General features: G+C 47.8%; 1 protein-coding gene across 9 annotated transcripts in view; it reads left to right on the forward strand.

Moving 5' to 3' along the window:
• The first annotated feature begins 13,804 nt into the window (after nt 1-13,804).
• The window catches only part of PAX5 (paired box 5), a 177,665-nt gene continuing 176,999 nt past the window's right edge, over nt 13,805-14,470 (forward strand). For 8 of the 9 annotated variants that reach the window (XM_012656063.1, XM_012656072.1, XM_012656081.1 and 5 more), the window contains exon 1: nt 13,805-14,030. In XM_012656063.1, coding sequence (XP_012511517.1) covers nt 13,985-14,030 — 46 coding nt within the window. In that variant the 5' untranslated portion in view covers nt 13,805-13,984. The remainder of the gene's footprint in view (nt 14,031-14,470) is intronic. The other variant, XM_012656126.1, reaches the window with a different exon arrangement.

The raw sequence follows: 14,470 nt of genomic DNA on the forward strand, positions 1-14,470 counted from the left end.
CCCGGCTAATTTTTTCTATATATTTTTAGTTGTCCGATTAATTTCTTTCTATTTTTAGTAGAGGCGGGGTCTCGCTCTTGCTCAACAAATACTAATTTAAAAGTAAAATCTAGTCAAAAGGAAATTTTCCTCAAAGTGAAAAAAACAAAACAAAATAAGACAAATGAAAAAAAACAAACCAATGTCATTTGGGATATTAGACTTTGGGAAGTCCTTTACTAAATAAACCTGTTTCACTTTAACTTGGTGTTACCCACACTTGTTTCACCAGGAAGCTCCAAAAGAAACATTAAGTGTCCAGTGTTTCTCAAATGGTTTTGACTCTGATGTTCTTCATCTCTCACAAAGCCCAAGTGACCTGCTGATGTGCTCTAGGCAACGTTTTAAACCAGAGGATAGACCCTGACTCTGCTGCCAGCTGTGTGAATGAACCGGGGCAAGTCCTTTCTCCTCTCTGGGCCTCAGTTTCTCCATCTCCAAAATAAGCCGACAGATTGTCTCTAATGTTCCTTCTAGCTCTTAAGGTCAGGGATTCTCCGGCAAAAATATATCAAAGGTCTCCTCCAGAGTGAGCCCATGCTTTGAGTAGCAATTGGAGGAAAGAGGATTTATGATACTTGTTAAAAGTTAGAAATGTACCTGAAGTGAACATATTTTTCCAGCTTCTCCAAAAACCTGGGGAATTAAAAAAATAAAAACCAGGAGGTATTCAAGGAGGTTATAAGGAACAAATGCAATCATTTTTGGTTCACAACAGCTACTGATGATATTGCCAAGGTCTCTTCCACTTACTCACTCTGCAACCTTGGACAAAACCCCGAGCTGAGACTTGGTTTCCTCAGCTATAAAATGGGTATGATAATTGCATTTGTGCTTTCCGAAATTATTGGTATAGGCATTTAATTTATGACAGCAACAGACTTAAGAGAATAAGAGAACCTGTGACAGGTTTATCAAGCCATTTCTTTAATGAAATAAAAATGTTCCTTATCAAATTATATTTCATTTATTGGTAGATTTCCCTTGGTTGTGGCAAGAACATGGTATGAAGCTATCGTACTCATCCATTACAGAGGGCAAAATAAATTTATAAAAGACTTTTGCAAAGTGCTTTGTCCATATATATCAAGAATTATGCAAGAATTCAGGCCCTTTGACCCAGCAAATCTAGATCTGGGGATTTTTAAAGAAATGACAAAAAATAGGAGACAGTGATATGTATGAAGACACGCACTTTGGGATTATCTCTGATAGTGAAAAATTGGAGTCCTTCTAAATATATAATGCTAGGGAATGATATATCCACTTAAAAGAGTATTAAGCAGCCATTAAAATGATTATTAAAACATTTATTTTTAAATGATAATTATTAAGACCTTGTGGCATTATAATGATAAATTGTCAAGTGAGAAAGCCGAATTCAAAGCTGTAGCTACACTAATAAATCACCTATGTAAATTTTGCCTGCATGTAAGAAGAAGAACACTGAACAGTTCATTTGTTAGGATGGTAGGATTATGGATAATTTTCTTTCCTTTTAATTTCCCTTATTGTTATAAAAGTATAAACTAAATAAAAATCTGAAAAAAATACAATGGAAGCAACAGATAGGTACATTCTGTTGTATCCTTTCTAAATCCTTTCACTGAAGAAAAGGATTAAATGTGGCTTACCATAGCAAATCATAAAATAAGACCCACATATTGCATTTGCTCTAGGACCCTCCTACCCTTTCGAGAATAAATTAAAATATAAGCACCAAGAGTTGAGTTTTTAAAATCCAGGATTATCTCATTATTCTATTTAAAACATATAAAAAATAGAAAATGCATTCTTTTTCTTTTGGATTAAAAGTTTCCCTGGCCAAGTTCCACATGTCTGTTCTTTCCTGTGGGCAGGGCATGGGTCCCCATTCCTACCATGTGTTTCTCTACCTGTTATCCTCCACTCAGGTGTATAGACAGTGGTGGGCAAGTCCAGTTAGTCTGAAGGGATCCCAACAGTTCCCGCTTTGTGAAATGAGCATGCTATTTCCACCCAGGCTGCAACCTGAGTCTAGTGTCAGGATCCCCTGAGACAATGAGCAGGAAGATGCAAAAGTGCTTTGCAAATCCTCCAGGACTGTGTCCAGTCAGATCTTTTTTCTTTAGGAGTCAGCGTGACATAATGGATGATATATAGGGGTGAGCAGGGGGAGAGTAGGGGAGGAAGGAGGCCTGGGTTTTAGGGAAGCCCTATAGTGGCAGCGGTTAAAAGATTTGACTATGGGCCAGACATGGTGGCTCATGCCTGTAATCCCAGCACTCTGGGAGGCTGAGGTAGGAGGATTGCTTGAGGTCAGGAGTTTGAGACCAGCCTGAGCAAGAGTGAGACCCCATCTTTACTAAAAATAGAAAAATTAGCTGGGCATGGTGGTTCATGACTGTAGCCCCAGCTACTCAGGAGGCTGGGGCAGGAGGAGTGTTTGAGGCCTGGAGTTGGAGGTTGCAGTGAGCTATGATCATGCCACTACACTCCAGCCTGGGCAACAGAGTGAGACCCCATCTCAAAATAAACAACCAAAAGAACTAGATAATGTGGGCATCTATAGCTCATGGGAACACAGTCATGAGAATGGGGTTCCAGAAATTTTCTTCATATTGGACTCTCAGCCCCACGATCCTGCCCCTACTTTACTACTGAATGTGCTTTCTCCAGCTGACATTCCAAGACCACCCACCCCTTCCAGCCAAGATTATTCACCCAAAGACAGAAAGATGTTGGAACTCCCCTCACCCTGTCTGAGCAGATATTTTCATAGGAACCCTCACTGTGCCACCTCTTTTGTTCTTTCCTGAGAGTAATGACCCCCAACAGGCAGAACTAGGACCAATGGACAGAAACTGTTTGGAAGCTAATATGTCCTTAGTGAGGGAAAGGACTTCCTAGCAGCCATCCCACATGTGAGGGGATGGTGAACTCACTGTCCCTGGAGGTATTCAACCTTGGCTAGATGACTGTTTACTGGGGTGCTGTAGAGGCCAGCATGCATACAGCTCATACAATTTAAGAGGGCCATTACCCCAGGTAGTACCTGTGCTATCTACCAATTATTATTTAGTGAGCTATTTACTTTTATTATTAATACTTTTTTATTTTTGAGACAGAGTCTCACTCTGTCACCCTGGCTAGAGTGCACTGGCATCATAATAGCTCACTACAACCTCAAACTCTTGGCCTCAAGCAGTCCTCCTGCCTCAGCCTCCCAGAGTGCTGGGATTACAGCTGTGAGCTTAATTAGCAATACAGACAATCCAAATTAATGATGGTTTGACTTACAGTGTTTTAACTTTACAATGGTGTTACAGTGATACCAGAGTGAAGTTCAGTAGAACCATATGACTCATTTTCCTGAGCCGCCTTTTCTATAGAGTGAAATTCTTTCCACGATTTATAGAATGTGTGTTTGTGTATATATACACTAGAGTTCACCTCATTAATGCACTATTGACTGTAATTATGTCTTTTCATTTTTCCTCTAGGATCTGAGGTTTTCTTCCCCCTTCGGCTCTGCCCAGCTGTGTTTTATCCCAGCAAGTCTAGATCTGACATTGTCTTTTCAGAATTTTCCTAGTAATATCATGACAGCTGTTAACCTTCCGGCTCTCAGATGTGCTTGAGTTGAATTTTTTGTACTTTCCTTTCTCTCTTTCAGTACTGGGAAAGGATATTTTTAAAGGAAACACGCACTTTTTCAACACGTGAGTACTGTCGGCCTCTTCTTACACAAATTTTTTTTTTTTTTTTGAGACAGAATCTGCTTTGTCATCCTGAGTAGAGTGCAGTGGCCTCAGCCTAGCTCACAGCAACCTCAAATTCCTAGGCTGAAGTGATTCTCCTGCCTCAGCCATCTGAGTACAGGCAAGCATGAGTGTGCCCAGCTAATTTTTCTATTTGTAGAAGAAACAGGATCTCTCTCTTGCTCAGGCTGATCTCGAACTCCTGACCTCAAGTGAACCTCCTGCCTTGGCCTCCCAGAGTGCTAGTATTATAGGTGTGAGCCACCATGCTTGGCCCTTCCTATACAAACTTTCACTCATAGCTCCTGTCAAATGCTGGACCATCAGCTCCTCTACCAAAGGAGAAATATATTTAGTCAACCAAAAAAGGTGTTCTTTAAATAGCATTAGGGAATCTAAACCCATCCTAACAATACTTTGTAAAGCAAGTGCCCAGCTATTATATCATTTAGTCCTCATAACAGCTGTGAAAGATAAATTGAATAGGTGACAATTATTCTCCCCATTAAACAGGTAAGAAAACTGAGGCACAGAGAGGTGAAGTCTTACTTCTAGGGTATGGTGAAGCAGGAGCTAGAGTCATGGGCTACAGAGGCCCAGTTCAGGGAGGATTTCACCTTCACATTTATTCATTTATCAGACTCTCAAATGAACATTTTTTTTTTTTGAGACAGAGTCTCACTCTGTTGCCTGGGATAGAGTGCCGTGGCATCATCCTAGCTCACAGCAACCTCAAACTTCTGGGCTCAAGCAATCCTCCTGCCTCAGCCTCCCGAGTAGCTGGGACTACAGGCATGTGTCACCATGCCTGGCTAATTTTTTCTATATATTTTTAGCTGTCCAATTAATTTCTTTCTATTTTTGGTAGAGACGGGGTCTTGCTCTTGCTCAGGCTGGTCTCAAACTCCTGAGCTCAAATGAGCCACCTGCCTCGGCCTCGCAGAGTGCTAGGATTATAGGCGTGAGCCACCGCGCCCGGCCTCAAATGAACATTTTTTATGTGTAAGTCCTATGCTGTTTTGGGGTTGCAGAGATGGATCAGACACTGTCCCACTGCTTTCATGGAAGGAAGGCAAGAGGACAAGGAGCTATGACAGTGTGACAAAGGCATTAGCAGAAGTGTGAGACCCAAAGGGAGCCCCGTGCTCACTCGTGGAGTAAGCCTAGGCACAGTGCAGACGCAAAAGCCCACAGAAGCAGGCAACGTGACTTCTGCTTAGCCGGGGAGGCTCAGCAAGAAAGACAGTCTCGCAAAGCTCCAAAGGAAGTTCAGACGTTCCCATGTTGCCACCAGGGAGTGGTGGGTAATTGGACCAAACCTTAAGATTGCTCTAATGTAGTTTTTACTGTATCTGCTTGTGGACTCTGTTTTTTCAACTGATCCTAGTTTCATCACCAGCAAATTCTCTCTATCCTCTTGCCCTGCCAATTCCTAAATAGGCCAAGTATTTTCTGCCTCCAAGCCATTGTTCACACTAAACTCTGTAGCATCCTCCCCATCTTTTCCCATTCAGCCTTCCAGACACAGATCAAATACTGCCTTCTTTAAGAAATCTTCATAGATTTCCCCTCGCAGGAAGGGAGGACTCCTCCTTCATTTTCCTAATTGTATTTAACGAAAAGCCTGATCAAGTTCTACCTTATATTATAGGCTTATTTCTCCAATCTGACTGTGAGTAACTTGAGGGCAGGAGGCTCTTATCTCCCTCTAGGACTAAGCACCAGGCTCTCTTTGCTGAATGGAATTGAATTAAAAATGAGAGGAGGGAACACATCCATCACCAAAATCAGATGGTGCTATTGTCTTTTGGGGGGAAAATTAGGAATGGTTTGTAAATATGGCTGTTGGTGCTTTTAGGATCTGGATGTGGCCACCATGATAAGTACCAGGTTCTCGATGTTTGGACAGGTATAGACCTGGTGAGGGGGCAGGGGGTGGTGAACCATGGTATTTTAGTCTTTGCCCTGGAAAAGCTTTTAAACCAGTGCTTCTCAATGAATAGTCCAGATGCTTTCTGCACCTGACTCACGTGGGGAAATTATAACACATTCAGCTTCCTAGCTCTGTCCCATAGCATTGAATCAAACTCTCTGGGACTGGGGCCCAGGGATCTGCATGTGATTCTTCTCACACTGAAGTTTAAAAGCTACTGCTACAAAGGAATGGAATGACTTACTGCTAGAAGAGCTGGTGCCCAGAGGTGAAGCCCTGCTTGTGGGAGCCCATAGACCAGGAAGAGTGTTGACAAGTGGATGTAAATACTTCGTCTCCAACCCACAGGATAACAAGAAGGGAGAACTCACGGTTGTGTGGCTGAGCAGGGAGTGGTGGCCATGAGCTGTGAGCTCTGAGAGGGTCCTTCACAGCCTAGAAAGATTTAGTAAGGTGCATGAGGAATATTCCAGGCTGAGATTTTTGAGGAATTTTGTGCAAACTTCCTAGGGGAAAAGCTAAAAAATTGGTAGAGATTAAGCTGTGTTTCCCTGTGTTTCCCTCCTTTGGTCCAAGGGTCTTTTTCTTACCTCTTCCCTTTGGCCGCTGGGTCCACTTACTTCACCTGGTGAGGGGAGGACACATATCTGTAGGTGCTGCTCTGGCAATCTTAAGCGAGACGTGGCAGGGGACTGCCCGCATTATCACTCCTCTTTCCTTGGCCCCCTCCTCAAACCACCATGAATTCCTTCACTCAGAAGCATTTGCCATTCCTATCATCTGCCAAAGTCCTTGGTCAGCTCTTTTCATAGCATTTTGCTCGTATGCTGATACCCAGTAACCTTTTCTGCAAGATGAGGATATTAATTATGCCATCTGCATCCTTATTTACCTAGCAAAGTCCTATGGACTGTTCAACACTCATCTCAGGGCACTCCCCTAGAGCGGTCTCCTCCAGCCTCCCCCTTTCCTGAGCCTGGCTTTGGTACTTTGCTGGGTTCTGCCAGATCCCCCATTGTTTACACTCACATTCTTATAGTCTAAGTAGAGGTCTGTCTTTCCTCTGGACAGGGCCTGGGGCTCAAGTGACATTGCACCCTGGCTCCTGACCCAAGGCTGTGCTCCCCTTCCCAGGGTGGCTTTGAGGGTCAAAGGATGATTGATGTGTGGAGGCTCACTGAGGGCTTCTCTGCAAACGTTCTTCCCCTCCTCCCTGGCTCTCTTGACAGTGGAGGGCACAGGGCGGGCCCATTAGGCAGAGGGTGCAGAAAACCCCAGTACCTCAGGCTCCTTGGCTGGGTCTGGAGAAAGAGTGGAGGGCTATCCATTTGGGGTATGCGGTCCTTCAGGACCAAGAAGGCCACCACCCTCCCCCATCTATGCCAGTTGTGAGTCAGCTTCAGCCTGGGTGGCCAGAAGGGCTTTAGGGGCAGAGTTTTCCTCTGGGTTTTGGAAGTTACCCTGGCTGGCTGGCGCAACTCAGGTACCAGCCTACACAGAGGGCCTCAGAGGAAATGGAGGAACCAAACACTCACTAACCAGGCTTTGGTGAAAGGAGCTAGGACAAAACCCAGTTCTGAGCTTAATTAAAAAGAGTAGTTAATCCCTACCCCAACAAATGCAGATCATCCACAAAGGCGAACAGGACCGCCAGTGGCCAGGAAGACCTGCAGCCTTACAAACAAGCACTTCTGGCTGTGCAGGGCAGCTCCGCTATGATCTGATAGAATGACTATTGTCAAGAAGGGCTGTTTTTCCATGTTTTTGTATCCTTTTCTTCACATTTTCTTTTGCTACCTAATTTCATGCATCAGAGGTCAAAAGACAAAAGGTCAGGCCTGGTTTAGAGGCAGCAAACTCCCCACCACCAAGAACTTGTGTCCAAGGAAGCGCTTTGAGGCACCGCCTGCAGACACCGGCAGATTTTCATTCCTGCCTAATTCTCTTTTGTCACTTCATGGGGTACACGAGTCTACATGTAAATTGCATCAAAAATGAGACAGCAATTGCTCTACCAAAGTAGGAAAAAATTGTTCCCCTTTCAATTCACCAAACTGTTTCCATCTCATACCTTGTTTATAAGAATTTGTGCCTAACATGGAGAAGCCCATCTTCAAGCTTACAGCCATGCAGAGAACCTTACACATATCTCTACCTATCTATATATACATATACATGAATACTGTAAAAATAAAATTTGAGTACATATTCCTTAATTGTTTTTTGTGGAAATTTATAAAGATCTCTCCAGAAAATTGCCAATATTTGTTCTGAGAATCGTTTTAATTGAAATTATAGCAGCATTTTAGTGTGAATAATTTAGCATGATTATTTTAGTATGTATTTAGTCTGAATATTTGGTCCTCAGACTTCATATCTTTTCATTGTTCTGTCTTGGATTCCTAGGTAACAATAGATTGTTAGAGTTTCCTTATGATAGGTGAACACTACATGTTTCTGAAGAAAATACAAGGTCATGATTTCCCATTAGAAATATTTGCGTGAGTTAGAGGGAAAATGACTTTCTTGTTCTAAGTCCATAAGCTCCTCATACTAACTTGATATTCCAAATGGCTATCAACTGACCGAAAAGAAATTAGAGAACATCTTTAATTTTTCTTTTTGTAGACAATTTTTTAGTAGATTTGCATTCAGTGTCATAAGGTCTGACCCGTATCTCCAGTCCAAAGTGAAGAAGTTAAGGCTTTGGGAAGTGTCTATGGTGATTGCTAGACACTGGGGCTGACTTGGGGGCGCATCTCAAAGGCACTTTGGACTCAAGCCTCGCTCATCTTTTCCATCTTCCTTTGGGCTGAGTTCTGGAAGAAGCGACCAGCAAATAGCTGGTCTTGTTGCAAAAAATAGATAATCGGCAGAAAACCTGAAAGATTGTTAAAACACAGTTTTATTTCAGGCATGTTCTCAAATCCAGGCTTTATATCCTGTAGTCCTATGACCTCCTGAAAAGACTTTCTCCCCCAAAACAAAAATAAAACTCAGCCCATAACCTGCCCTGAGAATGAGGTATTCACTTGGCAATCTGCGGGTTCACACTGCAGGCTCCAAGGAAAGCGCCCCAATCCTGCTGTGATCTTCTGCCACAGCTCGGAAGTTGTTACAGAAAAATGGAGAATGAAGTAAGGGAGAACATTAAAGGGCCTACTTAGAGGTGCACTTCACTTCCGTTTAACATTCTGATCTGTGACCAAAACTCTAAGAATCGTTTAGCCTGTGCACTCACCCTCACTCAAATCACTTGTGAAGTAGGCTCCTTTATGTTCCAATACTTCATGGAATCAAATTATATCACATTAAAATGTTATTAGTTTAAAACACATTACATAAATGTAAGTCTGGGCTGGCACATGAATATTTAAAGCTCACATTACATGGTGAAATAGAAGAAAAAGGGGAGAGGAGAACTAACAGTTCATCGTATGAATACTGATAGAAATAAAACATCCTACGTGTAAACTTTTTTTAGCAAAATATTATTTCATTGCTTACAAATTATGGTATCGTTGAATTTAAAAGGAAATATAGAGAGAAACTGATTTACACTTGTTTTCAATCAGAATGCCAGTAAATCTTTTCAATGCCCCATTTTGGATTCTTTAGGTAGGAGTGGATTGCTAGGTCGTGTTGGCAAATTTTAAATACAACTGACTGCCTGTTTTCCATATTCATATATTGCGAATGTAACTCCAGGAGAGTGAATTTTATCTCAAAATTCTCCAAGAGTTGCCTTCAAATCGCTTCTCTGTGCATATGTACACGGCATACATTTGACGTCTGCCATGTGTACCTTTGCGCAGGAAACCAGTCGTGGAACTGAATTGAATTACTGGATTTGAGTCGAAATGAACCCGTCCAAACGATCCAGGTCTTCGCTCTTTGAGGTTTCTCTCAATAACACTTTTAATTAAATCAAGAAAAGCAGTAAAGTAAAACAATAGCTATAACCCACCAGGTTCCACCGAACACAGACCCATCGTGTATTCCAGCGCAACCCAAGTATTTCCGGGTGGCGAGTCCCTGGCACATGGTGCTCCAGCGAGCCAGCAGCCGGAGCTCGAAGCCCTGTAGGCGCAGAGGACCCCACTGACAGCCGAAATGGGCGTTTTGACCCAAACCAGTCCTCAGCACTTTTCTCCCAGGGTGCCACCTAAAACCCCGCAGTGGCACTGGCCCGCGCTGTGCGCTTTTTTGCGCTCTGCACCCGGGGAGTTGCAGGTGGAAAGGCGCCCCTATCCATCCCGACACCGCTCCTAGGCAAGCCCCAACGTATACCGCAAGGGACCATTTCGCCGGGATTCGGCGTCCACCCTCAATCGTGACCGTCCAGGCCCGGCAAGCGAAGCGGGGCGGAGCTGGACATTAGGGGCGCCGCCTGCGGAAGATGCAGTATCACGTGCGCGCTGCGAGAACCCCGAATCCTGCGAGTCCGGCTCCGGCCACAAGCTCTGGTAGAACTGGGCTCCCAGCTTTAGGGCGGGGCCTCTTCTTGCCTCTAGCCTGGGCGTCGGCTCCCACCCACCCTTAGCGCCAGCTCCCGCGCGGAGCCTCAGGGCCAAAGGCGTCCCCTGCGGCTTCTCCCTGGGTGTGCACACAGGGAGGCCCAGCGGCGGACAGCGATGGCCCAGCCTTTGCAGGATTTCGGGCTGGAGGTCTGGGGACTGGGGGCGCAGGGTCGGAACTGAGCGCCAGTCCCCGCTCCACCAGCCCAGAATCCCCCAGTGTTTCCCGGCCGCGTGGAAGGGCCCGACCTTGGCCCCTCGCCTCCCGACGTCGGGCTCCCCCTCCCTTGACTGCAGCGTCTTAGCTGGAGGGAAGCTCGCAGCGTGCCTAGGCCAACCCCTTCTGCGTCTCTTTTCTTTTCCTTTCTCTGTTCTCGGTTTCTGCTTCCTCCCAAGAAGGAACGCCAGAGCGTGCAGGGGCCTGGAGGAGCCTCCGCTTCAGCCCCTTTCCTGGGCATCCAATCTTTGCCCACAGTCTTGTCTCTCCCACTCCATGTTTCTTTCTTCCTCGCATTGCCTTGCCGATTTAGCCGGCACATCTCTCTGCCTCTAAATTTGCCTCCCCTTTTCTCTCTGATGTAGCATTAAGCAAACCAAGGTGTGTTGAGGTTGGAGAAGTCCGGGCAACGTGGGCAGAAAAATGTCCTATTCTGTCCTCGGAACATTTCCGGTCACTACAGTTTGGTTTCCCCCTGAGGCGGCGCCCGCGCGGGTTCCGCGGTGCAGGCCGCTGCTACAGCGGCGCGGGCTGGCGCTCGCTCGCTCGCTCTCCAGCTGTGTGTGCGTGTGCGGGTGTGGATTTGTGTATCTATGGTAGCAAACCAGGGCGGGCTCTCCAAACCGAAAGCGGAGCGGAGTTGGGTTTCTGGGATTCTAGGGCTGCGGGCAAGGAAGATGAGGGATTTTTCTGCGATCCTGACGCCAATCTGCTCCTGGACTCCACGCGTTCTGGCCCCTTGTCCCGTATCTCTAGGGCCGCAGCATCAATTCCGTGTCCTCCGAAGTGGTTCGTCACCTGCTCCGCGGCGGGGAGCCGCCCGGCGGGCCAACGCTGCGGGAGTCGGAGAAGTCCGAAGCACGCTGGCCAGTCGCAAGGGGAGACCGACTCACAGCGGACAGGATGGGCAAGGGGACGGCGGCTGGCCCTGGGTACCCTGCGAGGGGGCTGTGCGAATTTTGACCCGGGATTGTGACTACCACTGGGCGCCCCCTCGGGAACGCACGTTTGTTTCGCTCTGGTCCGGAGCGTGCGGAGCGCGACGCGGCGGCGCCGGGTCGGGTGTTTTGGAGCACCGCGAACGCACCGTTTGGTGCTTGGCCTAATCCTCTGCCCTTCCTAGGTGCCGCAGGAACCGAGTAGTGGCCGGCGTCCCCTTGCTAATCTCAAAGCCCCACAAAGCCAAAATACACACGCAGAACTCACCAGATCATCCCACAAACACAAAAACTAAAGCCAGACACATGAAAACATAACCCCAAGCCCCCATCCAAACGCAAAGCTCATAAAAACAAAATCCAAACAGAAGAAACAAAACACACACAGACACAAAATTCACCAACGCAACACAAACTCCACTCACTAATGCAAAATCAGAACACATCAAAACACCACGCTGAAGGAAAAGGCTTACCAACGACACACAAAAAGACAACCTATAAAGACAAAATACAAAAACCACACAAAATCAAAACACACAGGACAGAAAACAAAACCCAGCCCAAAGACCAAGACTCACAAAGCAAAACCCGCTAAAATCAATTCCACGGAAAAACAACACGCAAAACACCCGAAACAAAAGACTCTCTCATAGATAATGAAAAGAAAACTCAAGGAAAACAAACCAAACCAAAACAGACCCCCTAAATGGAAAACAACAACAACAACAACAAAAACACAAACATCCCCCGCCCCCAGCCCGGGGTGAAATGTCAATTCCGGGAGGGCTTTTGATCTCCGGGCGCGGACAGGCCGCTCCTCCCAGGCGCTGCCTCTCAGCTCGGGCGAGGCGGGAGGGCGGGAAGCCGGGGCTGGGACCCGCTGCGGAGGGAATGAGTCGAGCGCTCCGAGATGTCCAAAAATCAAGTCGCCGAGTAGGGACCCGGACCCACAGGCTGCAGGGAGGAGGCGGCGCAGGGGGACTGCGCAGACCACTTGGTGGGGGGGCCGCCTGGGAATCCACAGCCACATTTCCGATTGTGGCGAAATCTGCTCAGTGGATATGCGATGTCCGGTTCCCGCCCGGGGCCCCCCTTTCCTCGAGCTCTAGGCTCTTCCCCCTAGGTTTCGGCCCAGCCTCGTGACCACCCCCTCCAAAAAACAAACAGCACTCTCGCTGGGGACGATTCACTCTCTGAAACTGCCATTGTCCGGCGGGCCAAGCAAGAGTCCTCCTGCGGAGCGCTCTCCCGCCCTGGAGACCCTTACCCCTGCGACCACCCCGCAGCGGGGCCCCACAGGCTTCCAGTGGCCAGGCCCAGCAGCTGGACTGGGGAGGGGCACTGGGAGGGGAAACTTGAGCCTGGGCCGAAGAGAGCCGGCTGGACATGCCACACCTCTGCCGCATCTCTCTGGATCTGATTTCCCTTCTGGAATCAGATCCTGGGGCTCGGGGACTCCTCTACGTCTGGGGGCTAGAGGGCAATGGGATTCCATTTACGGGCCGGGGTAAGGTGTCCGGAACTCCCGCCAGTCTCCAGAACCTGCTGAAATGTTCTGCTCTGCCCTGCTGCTCCAAAGCGGAGGCCTGGATTTCATCTCCAGCGTTTCACAGCTTAACCTCTACTCTCCGGGCTAGAATGGGACATGCCGGAGGGAGGGATTGTGGGACCAGGAAGCTGAATGGGACCTGGCGGCTTTAGGGATCTGGCGCTGCCCTAGAGTCAGGTGCTCAGCAAAAGTATTGGAACTATACTACTGGGGGTGGGGTGGGGGGGATGGGGTGGTGGCTGGGAACCCCGGGGGCGGGCGCCGCCCTAGGGGTGAATCTGAGGAAACTGAAACGTCCCTTCTGTGCCTGGCAACACTACTAGCCTTTGCACCCCCTTTAAAAGCACCTGTTTGGAAGAGTGGTTAATTTCTTTTAAAACAAAAACCGCCTGCGCGCTGGGGTGTGCAGGTGGAGGGGTCACCGGCCCTGCGCACAGCGCAGAGGGCCGCGACCCCCAGGCGCAGGGTTTAGTAGAGGGTGCGGCCGCGAGGCCCGGGATCCGGCTCGGCTTCTGTCTGCCCCTTCCCGTAGGCGCGCGGGCTAGCGCCGGGCGCAGTCTGAAGCCTTCCTTCCCTCCCCCCCACCCCCTATAAAAGTCTGGGGCGGCGCGGCGGCGGCACTGCTGCTCTCCCGGCCTCCCGCTCTGCTCCGGCCCGGCCCGGCCCGCCACGTCTGGCACGCTGAGCAGGCCGGGCCGCGCAGCGCCAACACCGGTTCCCCGCTCCGTGCTGGCAGTGCTGGGCTGCGCGCTGGGGGCGCGGCGTGTCTGGGGACATCTTGTGATGTTGGCGAGAACAGGACATGATCTCACATGGCGAGAAGCTCTTTAGTTCCTTAATCATTTCACGGTGCCTTCGGACGCTTTTTTTCCACCTAAAACGTTTAGTTTCAGCTCAGTGATCAGCTACCCCAGCTCGGCGGGGGAGCGGAAGGCTTGAATTATTCCGACCTGTGAGCGGCCCCTGGCACCAAAAAAAAAAAAAAAGGCACAAAAAAGTGGAAACTTTTTTTATCCCTGTCCATTCCATCAAGTCCTGAAAAATCAAAATGGATTTAGAGAAAAATTACCCGACTCCTCGGACCAGCAGGACAGGTAGGACCGCGATACGGGCTCCAGGCGTACTAACTCAGTGACACAGCCAGGCGCTGGTCCCCCACGCAGGGCGACCCTGGAGGAGGGGGTGCGCCGCATTTTCTGAGATTGTCGTGTGTTTGTATGTCTTTTCGTCTATCTGTTCACACACTTCTGCATCAGTCCAAGTGTCTGAGAGTTTGCCTGTGTTTTTCTGTTTCTGAATGCTTATGCTGGTTTCTATCTGGGGGTCTGAAAGTTCGAGTCTGTGTGTTTACGTAAGTGGCTCAGTGTGTGCATGACTGACGATAAGTTTGTGTGTCCCTGTATACGTATTTGCAAAATGTCTGAGTTTGTAGCCAAAAGTTTGTGTGCCTGTGTGTATCTTTATACCCATGAGTGTATCAGTGCGTGTTAGTATTTGTGTGTATGTTCTTTGGAGTATTCAAAATGTGTGTCTA

This window comes from Propithecus coquereli, unplaced genomic scaffold (genome assembly GCF_000956105.1).
Source record: "Propithecus coquereli isolate 6110/MARCELLA unplaced genomic scaffold, Pcoq_1.0 Scaffold114, whole genome shotgun sequence".
NCBI classification, from domain to species: Eukaryota; Metazoa; Chordata; class Mammalia; order Primates; family Indriidae; genus Propithecus; species Propithecus coquereli.